Raw genomic sequence first — 20838 nt, forward strand, 5'->3', positions numbered from 1 at the left:
CAAATCTACAAGATACTGCAAAACCTCAACAACAAAAAGACAAATAACCCAATTAAAAAATGGGCAAAGGATATGAACAGGCACTTCGCCAAAGAAGATATTCAGGCAGCTAAAAGACAGTTCAAATCCACCAGCCGCTCCTTGGAAATCCTATGGGGCAGTTCTACTCTCTCCTATAGAGTTGCTATGAGTCGTAATTGACTCCACAGCAACAGGTTTGGGTTTTTAGGCAAGTGAGGGCATAAATATTATTTGGAAAGCTCAGGTAGAGACTTAGAAAAATTCTTAGACTAGAGCAGCACTTCAACTATCAGCTAGTTTAATCCTCCTTCTAAGGAGGATTTTGCCCAGAGAGGTCAGGGACTTGTCTAAGGTGAAGGTGGGTTGTGAAGAGCTGAGCTGAGAACCTTGGTCTCCCAACTCCAGATGAAAGAAGCCGGGGGACTAAAATCCAGAGGTAATGATGTGTTTTAAAAAACAGTGTTAAAACAGTATTTATAGCTATGGAAAGATATTTTAAAGTAGACAGTAGCTCATCGTAGGGGCAAGATTTCCTTTAATGTAAAATACAAATAAAGGAGGATAGCTTGCAACAAAAGAATCTTCTTTTTACAAAAAGATGTCTTTTTGACTGTATTTTTTATTAAATACTAGAAGTAATCCATGATCACTGTTAAAAATTTTTAAAAAAGTGTATAAAATAACAAGGGTTTCCCCAGTTAACGGTACAGTGTATATGCTTCCTGGGGGACAAAGAGTTTCCTTATTTTTTAAAATTTTAATTCAAAAAATTTTGGATAGATAATATATTCCGGTGGCTCAAAATTCAAAAGGGTCAAAAAAGTATACAATTCAAAACTATCCCCACTCCCCTGCCCTACAGTCACCCTGCTCCCCTCCTTCCAGGCTACAATCTTATCGGTTTCCTATGCTAACTTCCAAAGACACTTTAAACATATACAAGCAAATATATGAAAACTTAATTATTTTTTGTCTCTTTTACACAAAAGGCAGCACGCTGTCCTCGATCTTGTTTATTCCCTTACTCCCACATCAGTGCACAGCGTTTCCTCACTATTCACAGCTGCAGAGCATCCATCATACGGAAATAACATTGTCTACGTAGCCGGACTCCACTGGTGGGCATTTAGGCTGTCTGTACTCGCACCACTCAGTGAATAACACTGCACATACATTGTTCTGTGTGTGTGCAGTCACAGTTTGAGAACAAATTCTCAGAAGTGAGACTGCTGGTGAAAGATTTTGTGCTTTTGTAGGTTTAACGGGTATTGCCAAATCGCCCTCTACAGAAGTTGCCAGTTAACACTCTAAGAGCAACAGAGGAGAGTGCCTGCTTCTCAATAGTCTTGCAACCACTGTGTTATCAAATGTCCTAATCTTTGCCCATATGAGGAGCGAGACACAGTATCTCAGGGTAGTTTTCTCTGTGAGTCTTTTATTAGGAGTATAGCTGAGCATCTTCTCATATATCCTAGGACTATGTATATTTCTTTTTCTGTGAATTGTGTATTCATATATTTTGTCCATCTTTGTACTGGATTTTTTTCATCAGTTTCTAAGAATTCTTTATACGTAAAAGAAATCAGCCTTTTGTACTCTGAGCTGTTTCCCAGTTTACAATTTGTCTTCTGACTTTGCCTGTGGTGGTTGTTCCAAGCAGAATTTTTTTTTTTTAATAATTAAGTTTTATCAGTCTTTACTTTTATGGCTGTGTGTTATAATTAGAAAGGTTTTCCCATTCCAAAATTAAAAAGAACATCTCCAAAAATTTTTTTCTAATCCTTTCATGATTTCCTTTTTTTTAAAATCTAGATATTTAATCTATCTGGTATTCATTAAAACAATTCTTTCAAGTGGCAAGTTCCCTAACATGTTTGAGTGCATTACCTCACAGACTTCAGGTCCTGAGAAAGAGGCAAAGGCTGAGTGTCTAAACAGCGTGACAGAATCGCATACCACACTAACAGAATTCAAAGGAACATGAGATGCCAACTCTTCCTCTTACCACTTGTGAGTGACGAGGGAAAAAACTGTGTGAATAATTTATTTTAACATTCATTCCTACTCTTCTTTAATCTTTATGAAAAAAATTACAAATGGGAGAAAATGACATGTGCCTACCTTGTTCATTGTTCTCTGCTGGGGAGTCCTCATGTCGGAGGAAAAACTTCACCTCTTCCCTTCGTGGTCCCCACTTCTGAAGATGTTCATACATCATGTGATCAAAGGGTATGGGACGTTCTAGAAAAAAACAACAGGTCTCATTTACCTCAGAAACAAGATACTCTTACGAAAAGTAAAAAATAAAAAATTAAATAAGCACACATATATATGTACGTATTAGAATTCAAGGATATTGCAAGCACTAAATTTTAACTTTAATGAAATAAAACCAGGCTTATAAACAGGAAATAATTAAGGCAATATATAAATACAAGAAGTATACCTGAAAGCAATTTTTGCAACATTAAATACAACACAAACTTTAAAAAAATGCCCTTTATATATGAATAGGCACTTCACCAAAGAAGACATTCAGGGGGTGAACAGACACATGAAGAAATGCTCATGATCATTAGCCATTAGAAAAATGCAAATCAAAACTGCAATGAGATACCATCTCACTCCAACAAGGTTGGCACTAATCCAAAAAACACATAATAATAAATGTTGGAGAGGCTGGAAAAACTGGAACATTTATACACTGTTGGTGGGAATGTAAAATGGTACAATCACTTTGGAAATCAATTGGTGCTTCCTTAAAAAGCTAGAATAGAAATACCATAATCCAGAAATCCCACTCCTTGGAATATATTTTAGAGAAATAAGAGCCGTCACACAAATAGATATATGCACACCTATGTTCACTGCAGCACTGTTCATGATAGCAAAAAGATGGAGACAACCTAGGTGCCCATCAATGGACAAATGGATAAATTATGGTATATTCACACAGTGGAATACTATGCCACGATAAAGAACAATGATGAATCCATGAAACATAACATGGAGGAATCTGGAAGGTGTTACGCTGAGTGAATTTAGTCAGTCACAAAAGGACAAATATTGTAAAAGACCACTATTATAAGAACTCAAGAAAAGGTTTAAATACAGAAGAAAACATTCTTTGATGGTTACGAGGGTAGCGAGAGAGGGAAAGGGTTATTCACTAACAGGATAGTAGGCAAGAATTATCTTAGGTGAAGGGAAGAACAACACACACTACAGGGGAAGTCAGCACAACCGGACTAAACCAAAGCTAAGAAGTTTCCTGAATACAACCAAACACTTCGAGGGACAGAGTAGCAGGTGTAGGGGTCTGGGGAGCATGCTTTCAGGGGACATCTAGGTCAACTGGTGTAATAAAGTTTATTAAGAAAATGTTCTGCAACCTACTTTGGTGAATGGCATCTGGGGTCTTAAAAGCTAGCAGCCATCTAAGATGCATCAGTTGGTCCCAAACCACCTGGAGTAAAGGAAAATGAAGAAAACCAAAGACACAAGGAAAGTATCAGCCCAAGAGACAGAAAGGGCCACATAAACCAGAGACTGCATCATCCTGAGAGCAGAAGAACTAGATGGTGCCCGGCTACCACCAATGACCGCCTTGACAGCAAACACAACAGAGAGTCCCTGATGGAGCAGGAGGAAAGTAGGGTGCAGAACTCAAATTCTTGTAAAAAGACTGAGACTGGAGGAACCCCAGAAAGCATGGCCCCCGGACTCTTTGTCAACCCAGAACTAAAACAATTCCTGAGGCTAACTCTTCCGACAAACATTAGACTGGACTATGGGACATAAAATGATACTTGTAAAGAGTCTGCTTCTTAGCTCAAGTAGATACATGCGACTAAATGGGCAGTTCCTGTCCAGAGGTGAGATAAGACGGCAGAGAGGGTCAGGAGCTGGTTACATGGACACAGGAAAACAGGGGTGGAAAGGAGGAGTGTGTTGTCACAGCATAGGGAGAGCAATTAGGGTCACATAACAATGTATGTATAACGTTTTGTATGAGACACTAACTTGAATTGTAAACTTTCACTTAAAGTACAACAACAAAAAAGAAAGTAAAATAAAATGCCCTTTACAATGTTCATCATTATGAAGCAGCGTGCCTCTCCATTCTTCAAAGAAACACAGGACAGACTGGCTGAGCCGTGGGACACACCAGAATGTTACCCGTGGCCATCAGGTGTACAAAGGCTGGACACAGTTCTTCCTGGCAACTCACGTAACATTACTGTGAATCTTTGTCACTAAAAACTAACGAATTAATAATAATAATTATTTTCTACAGAATTAAAATATACTTTTTCCATTTTTTTAAAAATTAAAACTCATTGAGAGGCTGACCTCAATTGTAAACTTTCACTTAAACTACAACAATTAAAAAAAAAAACAACTCTTAAATCTAAAGAGAAAAAAAAACTCACTAACAATACCTCTTTACCAATTACTTGCAATAGTTAAATTTAGAAGTTATCACTTTTATAAATTCATTATACATTCCATCTTCCATCTCTGTGAATTTCCTCTTCAGGTACTATGCTCATTTTTTTTTTTTTTTTTAAATCTGATTGTTTGACTTTTTCTAAGCTATTTGAAGGAGTTCTTCAGATTCTGGATACTAATCACAGGTTAGTCATATATATTGAAAATAGGCTTGCTTTTTTCATTTTGTTGGTATCTTATGTTGTATTAAAGTTTTAGAAACTTAAATGTAATAAGCAGTTATCAATCTTTTCCAATTTCAGCTTGAGTTTTTGTACAAAAAAAACCTTTCCTACTCCAGAGCCAAGAAGATAGTCTGTTTTTTTCTAAAACTTTAAAGTACTGCTTTTCATTGTCTTTGTGGCATTTGTTTTTGTGTATGACATAAAAATCTAATTTTATTTTCCTACTTGAATAATCAGTTGTCCCAGCATCATTTATTGAACAGTCTGTCCTTCCCTCATGGACATGTGATTGCCGCTCTGACACGTGTCAGGATTTCATACACGCGTAGGATTTTTCTGTCTCTTCTATTCTAATGGCTACTGATCTATCAGTGTGCCAATATCACATTGTCTTAATTATAGTCATTTTATAGTAAGTCTAACTACCTGGTAGGTCAAATCCTCCCACTTGGCTTATCTTCAAAACTGTCTTCTCAGCACTTTGCTTCCTCACGTATATATTGAGAGGCAGCTTGTCAAGTTTTTTAAAAGGTACACCTCTGACTGAAATCCTATTTATAAATAAATTGATACAGAAGCTTCCGATCCAAAAACATGGTTACGTCTCTCCATTCCCTCAGACACCTGCGTTCTTCAATGACGCTGTTAAAAGTTTCACCAGAGAGGTCTCGCAAATCTGTTAATTTATTCCTCTGCACCTTATAGATTTTTTGTTGTTTACATGTACATTATCTTTTTCAAAAATAACTTTTATTTTGTAATAATTTTAGATTTACAGAAACTTTGCCAAGATAGTTCAGCTTCCATTACATCCCTCACCAATTGGCCCTAACGTAACATCCTACACAGCTGTGGCACTTTGTCAAAACTAAGAAATTAACGCTGGCACATGTTACTACTAACTAAATTCCAGGCTTTCTGTGGATTTCACCATTTTTTCACTAATTTCCTTTTTCCGTTCCAGGATCCAATCCAGAAAACCACACTACATTTAATTGTCACGTCCCCCTAGTATCCAGTCTTTAACTGAGTCTCAGACTTTCCTTGTTGTTGATGACCTTGACAGTTTTGAGGTGGTCTCCTCAGGTATTTTGTAGAATGTTCCTCAGTTTGGGTTTGTCTGGTGTTTTTCTAATGGTTAGACTAGGGTTATGGGTTCTGTGAGGAAGACCAAGAGGCTAAGGCTGTCAGAACAAAATACCACAAAGGACGTGGCTGTAAAGAATAGAAATTTACTTTCTCATGGTTATGCAGGCTAGAAGTCCAAATTCAGGGCATCAGCCAAATTGATTCCTTCTGAGGGCTTTGAGAGAGGAACTATTCCATGCCTAAGTTTTTGGTGGCTGCTGGCAATCTTTGGCGTCCCTCTGCTGTGTATAGATGCATCTGCCTCCATCATCACATGGCATCTGTCTTCCCCATGGATGTGACCTGTCTCTGTGTCTGTCCTTCTCGTTTATAAAACACCACTCAGAAGGGATTAGGATCCAATCTACTCTGGTATGACTTTGTTAACTGCTAACATCTGCAAAGAAAAACCTTACTTTTTCAGACAAGGTTGCATTCACTGGTACAAAGGTTAGGACTTCAACATATCTTTTGTTGTTGTTGTTGTCAGATGCCATGGAGTCGATTCTGACTCACAGCAACCCTCTGTACAACAGAATGAAACACTGCCCGGTCCTGCGCCATCCTCACAATTGCTGCTGTGTTTGAGCCCATTGTTGCAGCCATTATGTCAATCCCCCTGGTCAAGGGTCTTCCTCTTTTTCGCTGACCCTCTACTTTACCAAGCATGATGTCCTTCTCCAGGGACTGGTCCCTCCTGATAAAGTGTCCAAAGTACATGAGATGAAGTTTTGCCATCCTTCCTTCCAAGGAGCATTCTGGCTGTACTTCTTTCAAGACAGATTTGTTCATTCTTCTGGAAGTCCATGGTATATTCAATATTCTTCACCATTTTAGGGGGCACAGTGTGATCCGTAACAGAGGTGAAGTGCCCTTCTAATGACGTCAGAGCAGGGTGTACATGCTATCAATGTGACTCATCACGGGTGATGCTAACCTTCATCACTTGGTTGAGGCAGTGTTTGCCAGGTTTCTCCTCCAAGAAGTTACTAGTTTTCCCTGTTCATATTTTATTTTTTTGGAAGCAAGGCACTAAGCCCAGCAGAACTAGGGGGTCGGGTGGTGGGGTGGGGTGGTGAGGGTTCTACCGTAAGGAAGATGTGTCCCTTCTTTCATTTATTCATTTAATCATTTATATCAGTAGGGACTCATGGTTATTTACTTTATACTTAGGGTTATAATCCAATATTACGTTATTTATTTTGCTACTCAAATTGTCCAAGCTTGAGTCACTGGAAGCTCTTTTAGGTTAGCTCCTGTGTCCCTTTGACATGGCCTCAATGTTTGTTTTTTTTTAAGAGTACTTTCTTACCTTCTGGCATGACAAGATACTCCAGGCTCATCTTGTATTTTCTATAGTTTTTATTGCTATTAAAAACAGGATTCTTTTATAATTTGTGATTACTGGTACACACCTACACAGGAACACTACCGATAACTGCATTTGAGCTTATATTGGGCAATGCTGGCAGGCTACTGGATTTAATGAGAGTTTATCTGCAGATTATCTGTGGAGGCATTAATACTGTCAACAAAGACAGATAGTTTCAACTCTTCCCTTCCAATTCTTTTAAAAATCTTAATTCCTTTTTCTTATCTTGATGCATTGGTTAGAATCGCTAAGCACAATGTTGAACAGAAACTGAAATGGTTTTCATCCTTTCCTTCTTCCTAGCTTTAACGGAAATGCTTCTATAGTTGCTTAACCAAGTGTGAGTCTGCTCATTATTACCATGACAGGACATTCCATTTTATTCTATTGAAATGGTAATATTCTTCACTCTGATATTACAGCATATTAATACATTTGACTTGGAATCTCTCGCATTCTATAAACTAACTCTACTTGGTCATGGTTTTTAATATGTTGTTGAAATGGATTTGTTGATATTTTATTTAGAATTTTTACATCTATGTTCAAAGTGAGGTTGGCTTATACTTTTCTCATGCTCTTGTTCAGTTGTGACATAAAAGTTATACTGGCCTCATCAAATGAATTGAATGGTTTCCCTCTTTTTATATCCTCTGTAAGTTTTTATGTAAACTATGGATTGCTTATTCTTTGAAACACTGGCGAAACTTGTCTATAAAACCATCTGGGCCTGGAGTCTTTTGGGGCAGGCATCAATTACAGATTCAATTTATTTACTAAGTTTTAGTTTATTTAAGTTTCCTCCTTCTTCTTTGGTCATTTTGGAGTGAAGGAGATATCCTTGATCTATTATTTTCTTTTCAAAGTATTTATCAATCACCAACATACTATTTATCATTTACCATCTGTCTCTCCCTGCCAGAATATAAGTTCCATAGGAGCACGAATCTTTGTCTTTTGTTGACTGATATACCCCCAAGGGCCTAACACTGTGCCTGGCACATAGTAGGTGCTTAATAAATATTTGAATGAATCTTAGTAATTTCCATTCACATTTCACCTAAGTTTTGAAATTTATTGACAAGTTATTCATATATTACATTAATTTTAAAAAATTTTATTTAGTTGTTAATTTTTAAAACCTCTACTGAACCTACAGTTATGCCCCCTTTTTTCTTAATATTGTTTATCTGTGTGTTTTCTCTTTTTTTCTTGTTTAATCCTGCTAGTGATTTGTCTATTTTATTATTTCAAGGAAACAGTTTACACCCAGTCTCTTATACCTAGTAGACACTCAATTTTTTTTTTTTTAATGAATGAAATAATGGTTGAACGGTAAACCCCAAAGAACAGATGTCCTCAAGTCACAGCAATTTTTTTCTGACACTGGGGTCTCTGAAAAAAAGAGTAAGAGCAACACATTCTCTGCTCTTCAACCCTGCTGGTTTGACCTACGCGGGGTAAGATCACGATGCCTGCTGCTCTTCTACAACTGATCCTACTGCTATGTTTCTCTCTAATTAGTCCTCTAAGCGCCACCCTCTCTGCCAAAAAGTCTAAGTTTAAATCAGGTGTTGGCAAACTTTCTGTAAAGAGGCAGATAACAAGCATTTCAGACTTTATGGGCAACGTATAGTGTCTGTCATATATTCTTGGTTTCTTTTTCCAACCCTTTAACTCGCTGCCGTCAAGTCAATTCTATCGCACAGCAACCCTGAAGGACAGCGTAGAAGTGCCCCATAGGGTTTCTAAGGCTGTAATCTTTATGGGAGCAGACTGCCACATCTTTCTCCCCTTACACAACCCTTTAAAAATGTAAAATCCATTCTTAGCTCGCTGGCCATACAAAAACAGGCACTTAGCCTACGGGCTGTAGCCTGTCAGAGCACTTGCTTTGGATAACCGTCTCCAACTGAACCACCCAACAGCCTCCAACATCGTCCCTTTCCATCTCAGTGCACTCCCTATGATATGTCGGACCCCGTGGCAGGCACTGTATACACTTCAACTCAACACAACCACAACCATCAGACATGTGTATCAGTTGACTTTATCTCATTTGAAGACCCTGCTCCTTAAAGGGCACACTGCTGCCAGAGTTGTCTTTCTGGAAGCTCAATAATATAGCACGCCCTTGTTCAAACACCTTTAACGGCTCCCTACCCTACAGGAAAATGTCCAAACTCCTTAGCCCGGCATTCAAGGCTCTTCTGCACCTTTCCTGCACGTCAGCGTTTCTTTCCTCTCCTCAAAACCTACGTGCACATCCCGCTCAATGTTTGCAGTTTCCCACCTCCATGCCTCTTCACCACATTTTTAAATTGAACTGTTGGTGAAGACATACTTGTACACAGTTTTAAAAGTCCAACAACTCTACAAGGCTTATAAAAATGAGCAGCAGTCCTCTGCCCCATCAGGCACACTACTTCCAACTCTACGTTATTTTGCATTTTCCTCCACATTTCTATAAAACATGTATATATTGCCTCTGAACAGGGAAAACTAGGCTTCTGTTTTCTCGCATGTGCCACATACTACCTTTCCCAATAAAATGATTCTATAATTTATGGTTACATCAACTCAGTGCTTATGCTGTTCTAAATATCTAAATTTTTACAGCTAACTCATGCAGTATACTATTCCATTTTCTTTCTTACGATTTTTTTTTCCATTTAGTTTTCTGTGTACCTATCACTAGCTTAACCCCAAGCTCCTTGCCAACAGTTTGTTTGTTTTCCCATTCCTTAGGCAACCTTCCAGATTCACTGTTTCTTAGAGACATCCTCTCTGCTCCCATCAGGACTGTGCTCGCCTGCCACCGAGCTGTCAGCCATCACTACAGGATTTCTGTTCAACTCATTCCTTCTCAGCTTTCCTGTGTTGGATCTCCTACTTCCTGGATTCCTTGCCTTCTTTCTTTGTTTATGGCATCATTTCAGATCCTCTAGTAGCTTCCTGAGAAAGGATGCCAGCAAGGTAAAGTTTCTGAGACTTTGTATCTCAGAAAAAGGCATTAATCTACCTTCACACTTGGTTGTAGTTTGGCTGGGTACAGAATTGTAGGTTGAAAATAAAAACTCCTTCAGAATTTTAAAGGCATTCTGGTCGTCACTTAGCTCCCAGGGTTGCTGTCAAGAAGCCTGCTGCCTTTCTGATTACTGATGGTTTGCTTGGAATCGGTGTTCTCCTCGCCTGACCCCCAGCTCCGAGCGCTTTCAGAATCATGCTAGCTGTTCCAAATTTTCATCACAATACGGGGCTTTTTAAGTTTATTGCGATGGGTATTTAGAAGCCCCTAAGTAAAAGAGAAGAGGAAGACAGAAAGCGCAAGTGGCAATAAGTAATAAACAGGCTAGAGAAAAAAAGCAACTATACGATGATCAGGGTCTAACATTAGTTCTCTAATAAGATTAATTACAATTACCTAACTGCCCCCACCTCCTTTGGTAATAACGCAACACTTGTGAGAGGCAAGTTTCTCTCATGGCGTCTTTACAGTCTTCACTCTGAATTTTAAGGATAACATTAAGAGCACAATCAAAGTGTAAGACTTTGGGAGAAAATATTTGCAAATCCTATATTTGATAAAGGACTTGTATCTAGAATATAGAAAGAGCTCATACAACTCAATAATAAAAAGATAAACAACCCAATTAAAAAATGAGCAAAGGATCTAAATAGGTATTTCTCTAAGAAGATACACAAATATAGTCAATAAGCACATGAAAAGAGGTTGAACATCGTTAGTCATTATGGAAATGCAAATCACAACCACAATGAGACACCACCTTACACCTACTGGGATGGCTATAATAACAGAGACAATAATAAGTTTTGGCAAGGATGTGGAGAAATTGGAACCTCATACATTACTGGTGGGAGTACAACATGGTACACCCACTGTGGAAAACAGTTGATAGTTCCTCAAAATGTTAAACACAGAGTTACCATATGACCCAGCAATTCTGTGTTGTTGTTGCTGATAGGTGCCATCCAGTTGGTTCCGACTCATAGCAACCCAAAAGGTCAGAGTAGAACTGTCCCATAGGGTTTCCAAGGAGCGGCTGGTGGATTTGAACCGCCAACCTTTCGGTTAGCAGCCGAGCTCTTAAGCACTGCGCCACCAGCAATTCTACTCCTAGGTATATACTCAAGAAAAATGAAAACATATGTCCACACAAAAATTTGTACATGAATGTTCATAGCAGCATTGTTCATAATAGACAAAAAGTGGAAACAACCCAAATGTCATATTATTCAGCAATAAAAAGGAATGAAAGAACAATTCCACATGTATTAATCTTGAAAACATTATGCTAACTACATGAAAGAAGCCAGACGCGAAAGAATTACATGTTAGATGATTCCATTTACATGAAACGTCCGTAACAGGCAAACCTATAGTGACAGAAAGCAAATTAGTGGTTACCTGAGGATGGGGGGGTTTGGAGGGAAATGGGGAGTGACTGCTATCGGGTATGGGGTTTCTTTTTGAGGTGATGAAAATGTCCTAATTGATTGTAGTGATGGTTGCACTCTGTGAGGATACTAAAACCCTGGATTGCACACATTAAATGGGTGAACTGTATGGTGAATTATATCTCAATTTAAAAAAAAAGCCAAACCCGTTGCCGTTGAGTCAATTTCAATCATAGCAACCCTACAGGACAGAGCAGAACTGCCCCATAGGGTTTCCGAGGAGTGGCTGGTGGATTTGAACTGCTGAATTTGGATTAGGAGCCGTGGCCCTTAACCACTGCGCCACCAGGGCACCCTATATAAAGCTAGTACACAGAAAAAGCGTAAGACTTGATTGATTACCCCAAGTGCCCTTTAGGCACTTCCATTTGGATGCTCATTTCATTATCATCTCAAACTCAACATGAACATTCTCTAACTTTCCAACACAGATCCACAGATACCACAGTTAACAGACGTATTTCTTTTAAGCATTGTTTTCATAATGTCATTCCCTGTTTAAAAATATACAAACACTCCCTTCTGCATGTAGAATAAAGACCACATCCCCTTTAACTAGTGCTGAAGGAACCCTGGTAGCGCAGTGGTTAAGAGCTCGGCTGCTAACCAAACAGTCGGCAGTTCGAATCCACCAGCCACTCCTTGGAAACCCTATGGGGTAATTCTACTCTGTCCTACAGGGTCGCTGTAAGTTGGAATCGACTTGACGGCAACGGATTTTTCTGGAAGGCCCTCAAGGAGAGGCCAGCCATCTCTCAGCACCAGCCCCCAGCTGTCTCAGGAGCACACCTTGTTATGTTCTCCTCTTTTCCTCAGTTCACAATGCCTTCCTAGCTCAGTGTATCTTATCCTATCTAAAGTCAACCCTTCTTTAGAATCCAATTCAAATTATTTTGCAGAATTTTCCATATTAAGCAATCATATTACCTACACTGATCTTCTCTGCCCACCTAGATAATAAACTCATTAAATGTAAGAGTCAGTATTTTATTCTTCTCAACTTCACAAACAAATACGTATGGAAGGCCTACTACTTACAGTGTTTTGTACAAAGGGGGAACACGGTATGAGTAAAACGGTTTCTGCCTTCATGAAGTTATCAAAAGGGAAAAGAAAGGTGGATGAACAACTCGATATATATCAAACAAAACACTATAAGGTCTCAAAAGGACGGAGAATCCTTACTTGGTAGTAGTAACAGGAAGAAAGACTTCACAAAAGAGTAGATCTACTATCCCTGCTTATCCCAAATGGCTATTGTAAGGGTCAAATCACGCAACATATTCAAAGCATTTTAAAAGTCCCATCCCCATGTGACATGATTGTTTTTATTTTAATCAGGCAGTTCCTTACTACCACAGATAACTAAGAACCAAAAACAGTGTTTTTAATTTGATAAACATTCAATTTTATGTACTTAGTAATCTTTACAGAGTCCAATACATACCACTGCCCCTCCACACTTCAGCTAAATGGCAACCACCTTCTCCTGGTTCCTTGCAAAACTCCACAACATCTCGACATGTAGTTTCTGGTGTTATAGGAACTTCTGTTAAAATCTGCTCATTGTTGCTCAAGAACACAGTTAATATCATCTGTAAGAAAAAAAAGATTAATAAATTAAAAATGTAACCTAGATTCACTATCATAAAAAGATTCATCTGTAAATTTAAAGTAATCCCCACCTCCCGCATACCTACAGGATTAGTTTTTGGAAATAGATAACCTGATTCTAAAGTTCATGTAGAAAAATAAAAAAAAGTAAGACAAGTCAGGAAAATTTCAAAAGATAAGAGTATTAGAAGGGAACTAGCACTACCCGATGATTACAGAGCCTCAAACAATATGGTGCTCGCACATAAACAGATCAATGGGACAAGTTAGAAAGTCCAGAAACAGACCTGATTACATATGGGAAATGGGAAATGATGAAGTAAGTATTTAAAATCATGGGAGGGAAAAAGATTATACAATGAATGATATATGAGCAATTAAGATACCCATCTGGAAAAAAAAATAAAATTGGATTCATACCACACACCATACACTAGAATAAATCTGGATCAAATATTTAAATATAAATAATAAAAGTGCTAGAATAAAACCTGGGCAAATTCTTTTATAACCTTGGAGTACAGAAGCCCTTTCTAACTATGACTCAAAAACCAGACACCATAAAAAAAGGCTGATATATTCAAGTACATCAAATGTAACAGTCTTATAAAAGCAAAAAACAAACTTGGAAATAAGTTTTGCAAAACTCATATTACAAATAAAGAGCTAATATCCCAAAACATAGAGTCTCCTAAAAACTGGTAACAAAAAGATAAAAAATCCATTAAAAAAAAAAGGCAAGGAAATGAATTAATATATCACAGTAAAAGAAATACAAATGGCCCTTACACATAAAAATACATTATCTGAAAAACTTAGAAAAAAATTGCCTGGCCTTTTTAAAAAAGAAAAGAAAGGAAAACAGAAGGAGAGAAAGTAAGAAAAGAAAATCTAGAACAAAAACAAAAAAACCTACCACTTTCGTCTAAAATCTAAAGAGATCATATTGCAAAGGATTTTTTAAATCATGACCCCTAAAGTACAATTTAAACCAAAGATTTTCTTAAATCAGAAAATATTATAAAGTATTTCTGTTTAGTCTTTCATCTTAGACCGGTCAGAAACAAAACTTGCGTTTATCCTAAAACTCTCCTCTCACAATCTCTGCTGCCAACTAAGTATAATTTTAGTTCATTGTTAAAATATTCTTTCTTATAAGTGTCCTAAATATGTAAGTTTTGAGATCAAACATCTTTAATTTGTACTGATGACCAGATTCTATGTGAACAGAATGAGTAGTCGTTTCCGAACAGCTTTCTTTGCCACCAGTCCCTCCTCAGTCTGACCCACCATGCACCACTGCCAGTTAATTTTCAAAATGTAAATCGAGGGAAATCATTCCCACTGCCCACAGTAGTCCTCCCCGACACATTTTCTCTGAGAGATAAACAGGAAGCAGGTTTCTTTACTGAGCACTTCTTAGAAAGAAATGTTGTAATGGACATGTGAAGCTCTAACTTTTCTTCCCCAAGATAATCTGACGGAGTTTAGCTCTCCACAGAAGACCTTCTGAGAAAGCCTAGATGACAGCTCCTCGTAAAGCGAACAAGATTCCTCACAGCCCACCCAGCCCTCGCCTTCCACGTGCTGGTCCCTGCACACACAGAACCATACCCCCTTCTCTCAGGCTGCTGTTGCCTCTGCCTGGAATGACCATCCCCGCCGTCTGCCTGTGAACTCCTATTCTCTCTTTAAAACTCAGCTCCTCTGCTACCGTCTCTGCAAGGCCTGGCTTCACCACCTCTTGCCAGGGAGGCTAACAGTTCCCTCCCTTGTGATGTGGTCACCCCACAGACAGAAGCCTATCACATCGCTCCAGCCAGCAGCCACACATTTCGCTTCCCTCACTAGACTCCACGCTCCTCAAAGCTAGGCACGATTCATTTTTGAATCTCGGATTTCCCATCGTCTCATCAGTACCCAGACACGGTAGGCAAACGAAAATCTGGCTGACCGAATGAATGACATACGAAATATAAAACCTCTGCCATACCCTGTACCTGCGGAGACACACACATAATCTAAGGAAAATCCAGTCTGCTCAATAAACAACCATCTTCCTTCCAGTTCTTGGCTATCATAAGCAAAGTTCTACCTTAAAAGCAATGAAATAAGTCATCTCTGCTCACTAACCCATAAATGGGATTTACAAAACAATCCAGAGGGCTTTTTTTAAAAAATTTTATTGTTGTACTTTAAGTGAAAGTTTACAATTTAAGTTAGTCTCTCATACAAAACTTTATACATACATTGTTATGTGACCCTAACTGTTCTCCCTATACTGTGACAGCACACTCCTCCTTTCCACTCCAGATTTCCCGTGTCCATTCAACCAGCTCGTGACTTCTCTACCTTTTCATCTCACCTCTGGACAGGAGCTGCCCATTAAATCTCATGTATCTACTTGAGCTAAGAAGCATACTCTTCATGAGTATCACTTTATGTCCCATAGTCCAGTCTAATCTTTGTCTGAAGAGTTGCCCTCGGGAGTGGTTTTAGTTCCGAGTTGACAGAGAGTCCAGGGGTCATGCTTTCTGGGGTTTCTCCAGTCTCAGTCAGACCATTAAGTCTGGTCTTTTTACTAGAATTTAAGTTCTGCACCTTACTTTTCTCCTGCTCCACCAGGGACTCTCTGTTGTGTTCCCTGTCAGGGCAGTCATTGGTGGTAGCCGGGTACCATCTAGTTCTTCTGGTCTCAGGCTGATGCAGTCTGTGGTTTATGCGGCCCTTTCTGTCTCTTGGGCTGATACTTTCCTTGTGACTTTGGTGTTCTTCATTCTCCTTTACTTCAGGTGGGTTGGGACCAATTGATGCATTAGATGGCCACTCGCTAGCTTTTAAGACCCCAGATGCCACTCACCAAAGCAGGATGCAGAACATTTTCTTAATAAGCTTTGTTATGCCAATTGACCTCGATGTCCCCTGAAAGCATACTCCTCAAACCCCTGCCCCTGCTACTCTGTCCCTCGAAGTGTTTGACTGTGTTCAGGAAACTTCTTAGCTTTGGTTCAGTCCCGTTGTGCTGACTTCCCCTGTACTGTGTGCTGTCCTTCCCTTCACCTAAGATAATTCTTGTCTACTATCTAGTTAGTGAATAACCCTCTCCCTCCCTCCCTACCCTCATAACCATCAAAGAATGTTTTCTTCTGTGTTTATACCTTTTCTTGATTAATTATAATAGTGGTCTTATACAGTATTTGTCCTTTTGTGACTGACTAAATTCACTCAGTATAATGCCTTCCAGATTCCTCCATATTATGTTTCACGGATTCATCATTGTTCTTTATCGTTGCATAGTATTCCATTGTGTGAATATACCATAATTTGTTTATCCATTCATCCGTTGATGGGCACCTAGGTTGCTTCCATCTTTTTGCTATCATGAACAGTGCTGCAATGAACATGGGTGTACATATGTCTATTCATGTGACGGCTCTTATTTCTCTAGGATATATTCCAAGGAGTGGGATAGCTGGATGGTATGGTACTTCCATTTCCAGCTTTTTAAGGAAGCGCCAAATTGATTTCTAAATTGGTTGTTCCACTTTACGTTCCCACCAACAGTGTATAAGTAAGTGTTCCAGTCTCTCCACAACCTCTCCAACATTAATTATTACGTGTTTTATCGATTAATGCTAGCCTTGGTGAGGTGAGATGGTACCTCATTGTAGTTTTGATTTGCATTTCTCTGATGGCTAATGATCGTGAGCATTTCTTAATGTGTCTGTTAGCCACCTGGATGTCTTCTCTGGTGAAGCGCCTGTTCGTATCCTTTGCCCATTTTTTAATTGGGTTATTTGTCTTTCTGTTGTTGAGGTTTTGCAGTATCTTGTAGATTTGAGAGATTAGATGCTGACTGGATTTGTCATAGTCAAAAATTTTTTCACAGTCTGTAGGCTGTCCTTTAACTCTTTTGGTGAAGTCTTTTGATGAGCATAAGTGTTTGATTTTTAGGAGCTCCCAGTTATCTACTTTCTCTTCTGGTGTTTGTACATTGTTATTTATGGTTTATATTCTGTTTATGCCACGTATTAGGGCTCCTAGCATTGTGCCTATTTTTTCTTTCATGATCTTTATTGTTTTAGGTTTTATATTTGGGTCTTTGATCCATTTTGAGTTCATTTTTGTGCATGGTGTGAGGTATGGGTATTGTTTCAGTTTTTTGCAGATGGATATCCAGTTATGCCAGCACCATTTGTTAAAGAGACGGTCTTTTCCCCAATTAATGGACTTTGGGCCTTTGTCAAATATCAGCTCATAGGTGGATGAATTTATGTCTGGATTCTCGATTCTGTTCCATTGGTCTATGTATCTGTTGTTGTACCAGTACCAGGCTGTTCTGACTACCGTGGCAGTATAATAGGTTCTAAAATCAGGTAACGTGAGGCCTCCCACTTTGTTCTTCTTCTTGAGTAATGCTTTACTTATCTGGGGCCTCTTCCCAGGGGGCTTTTAAATGCTGACATAAATGGCCTGGGAGCTACAGACTCAGGAATAAAATAGGTGATTCCTGGATCCAGTCCAAACAAGTCCAGAACTGAAGGGCTCTGCTATAACAGTTTCACTAGAACATAACTAGAATGTACTTTTATTCTTGTTTATACACATTTATTTTACACATCTAATGGTAAATAACTTCTAATAGGATTTCATGGCCTATGCTTTTCAGGATCTAAATCAATAATGTATTTCCCAAACCACAGTTTATAAATCAAAACCAAAAACCTGTTGCTATCAAGTCGACTCCAACTCATAGCAACCCTACAGAACAGAGTAGAACTGCCCCGTAGGGTTCCCAAAGAACGGCTGGTGGATAAAACTACCAACCTTTTGGTTAGCAGCCAAACGCTTAACCACTGTGCCATCACGGCCCTTATACATCAAGGTGCAAGAAATTCAGTGCCATTACTATAGTCCATCAATAACCAGTAGATTGCCCTCTTTCCCTCAGTTCTTCAGAGTCTGCTTGCATTCCTTATCCCTGACCCTTTGTGCCCACCACGGTGTCCCCTGGTGTGCTGCTGTCAACACTCGAGCCAGCGAATGTCCACATGACCATCTGTGCTGTGGATGCTCACCTCCCACCTTGCACACAACACAGCAAGCATACAGCAATGCCATGTAGCACTCACAAAGACAAGGTCTGTGATCACCTGCTTGGAAAAGCAGAGCTCTTTATGAGCACAATGTCAGAATGAAGGACGGCATGACACAATTTCAGGGTACTTTTTGAGTTACCTAGGCTTTTCAGCTAATGAATAAGTTCAATATGATGAGAGACAGGGAAGGGTAGGCAGACTGGCAGAGTAGTGAGTCTGAACATTTATTTTTAAAAGCCAAGAACTCTCAAATAACTTACCTAAAAGTCAGTAAACACACTTCAGTTTTTCACATTCTGCCTACTATATTGTTTTTAGTAAAAACCCTGTTTTCCCAATTTTGGCAAAATTCGCTTTCCCTAATCCGCATTATTAAATTAAAGCTAATTTCATTATAATCACGAGAGAATTAAAAGCTTTCAAAATAAATTAAGCCGGCACTGACCTGGATGGGACACACCTCCCTAAAGCATCACCTAATCTGAAGCTGAAAAGGCATGTGATTGCTACCATTATTCTAGCAAGATTTCCTCAGCTAAAAAAAAAGTAAAGAATCTCCAACCAAATATCATATTTTACTGATTCTGGATGCACTTTTTGTTTACATCTAACGTCTCTGAAATCACCGTGTATCTTACAGTTGATGCATGTCACAATTTAATGGGTAGTGCGTTTTCCGTTCTACTAAGACACAACAGAGGTACGTCACCTTGTACAGCCAATGAAACTCGACAGGATTAAGGAAACCAAAGGAAAGAAGTTAATATGTTTATCCCTCCTAAAAGATTAAAATGTTGAAAATAAAAGGCAGTTAACTACAGTTGGGAAAATGGACAAAGATCTGCACAGCCTGTGATGAGAAAACGCCTCTAGTCCCTCAGCCTGGCCAAAGCATGCTCGTCTGCCCTGCTGACCTCTCCATCCCTCCTGGTCCGCACAAACATCCGCCTCCTCTGGCAGCACTTCCTGACCACTGCCCAGCCCCCTCCCTCACTCCCGTAGCAGCCCCCCCCCCCAGCAGGACACTGTTTCCCATAGGACATTCACTACACTGAGGCATCTTCTACCAGAACTGCGTCTATGACTCACAGAGTGAGCTGTGAGCCATTAGATGGTCTTGAAATCATCTAAGCGTGTCTCAATCTGCACTTTTTTCCCTTTTAATTCAAAAAAAGTTTGAAAATCCCAGAACTAGACCATAAGCCCGTGGAGGGTAGGGCTTGTATCCTCTCTAATTCAGTGCCTGAGTGCAATGCTGGAGACTTGAGTGGTGGACAAGAAATGAAGGCTGGAAAACAGGAAGGCAGGCAGACAGACGGACAACCGGACAACCATATTAAGTAACTTAAGAGGTTACCTTATCTTTGCTTTCAAAAACATTTGAGCTACATAAATAAAACTGATGGGAACACAATATTCACTAATTTAAATAATCCACAAAGAACCTTTAAAATTTTTACGGACTAGGTATTTAAACAATATGCATGGTCCACGGAAATCAATGCAAAGCACAAATTATAAGCCATTAAAAAATAGGAACCATCCTATAATCAAAAACCTAGACAATAACAAGTGTTGATGAGGATGTGGAAAAACTGGAACCCTCTCACACTGCTGGTGGAAATGTAAAATGGTCCAGCCACTCTGAAAAACAGTTATGCAGCTTCTGAAAATGTTAAACATAGATTTACCCTATGACCCAGTAATTCCACTCCAAGGTATCTACCCGAGAAAAACAAAAATACATGACCACACAAAATCTTGCCTACAAATGTCCATAGCGGCATTATTCAAAACAGCCAAAAAGTGAAAAAAGCCAAAAGTCCATCAATGGTGACTAGATAAACAAAATGTGGTACATCCATACAATGGAATATTATTCGGCAATAAAAAGGAATGAAGAAATGCTTCAACATAGATGGAACTTGAAAACATTATGCTAAATGAAAGAAACCAGACATAAAAGAACTACATATTGGATGATTCCATTTGTATGAAAGGTCCAGAACAGGCAAATCCACAGTAACAGAATGTAGATTAGTGGTTGCCTGGGGCTGGGGTTGGAATGCGGAGTGACTGCAAACAGGTATGAAATTTCTTTCTGGGGTGATGGAAATGTTCTAAAATTCGGTTGTAGTGATAGTTGCACAAGTCTACAAATTTACTAAAGATCATTGAATTGTTCACTTAAAATGGGTAAATTTTAAGGAACATAAATTATATACCAATAAAGCTGTTTTAAAAAAGCAGGAACTATAAACTTCCAGAAAAGGAAATAAACTCTATGTATGCACTACTAAGAACCCTGGAATAAGAAACTCAAGTTCTGGCCTTAGTTCTGCCACTGGTTTTGCTGTGAATGCCTGGGAGGCTGCTCCCTCCTCCTCCTCTTCCTCTTCCTCCTCCTCCTCCTCCTCCTCCTCCTCCTCCTCCAGGTCTGGGTTTCTCT

General features: G+C 39.1%; 1 protein-coding gene across 1 annotated transcript in view; it reads right to left on the reverse strand.

Moving 5' to 3' along the window:
* The window catches only part of PPP1R13B (protein phosphatase 1 regulatory subunit 13B), a 56679-nt gene extending 42873 nt beyond the window's left edge, over nucleotides 1–13806 (reverse strand). Inside the window, exons 1-2 of the mRNA XM_004376752.2 lie at nucleotides 13124–13806; nucleotides 2143–2262 (exon numbers count right to left, since the gene is read on the reverse strand). Coding sequence (XP_004376809.2) covers nucleotides 2143–2262; nucleotides 13124–13370 — 367 coding nt within the window. The 5' untranslated portion in view covers nucleotides 13371–13806. The remainder of the gene's footprint in view (nucleotides 1–2142; nucleotides 2263–13123) is intronic.
* Between the last annotated feature and the right edge of the window lie 7032 nt (nucleotides 13807–20838).

The sequence above is a fragment of the Trichechus manatus genome, unplaced genomic scaffold (assembly GCF_000243295.1).
Source record: "Trichechus manatus latirostris isolate Lorelei unplaced genomic scaffold, TriManLat1.0 scaffold00045, whole genome shotgun sequence".
NCBI classification, from domain to species: domain Eukaryota; kingdom Metazoa; phylum Chordata; class Mammalia; order Sirenia; family Trichechidae; genus Trichechus; species Trichechus manatus.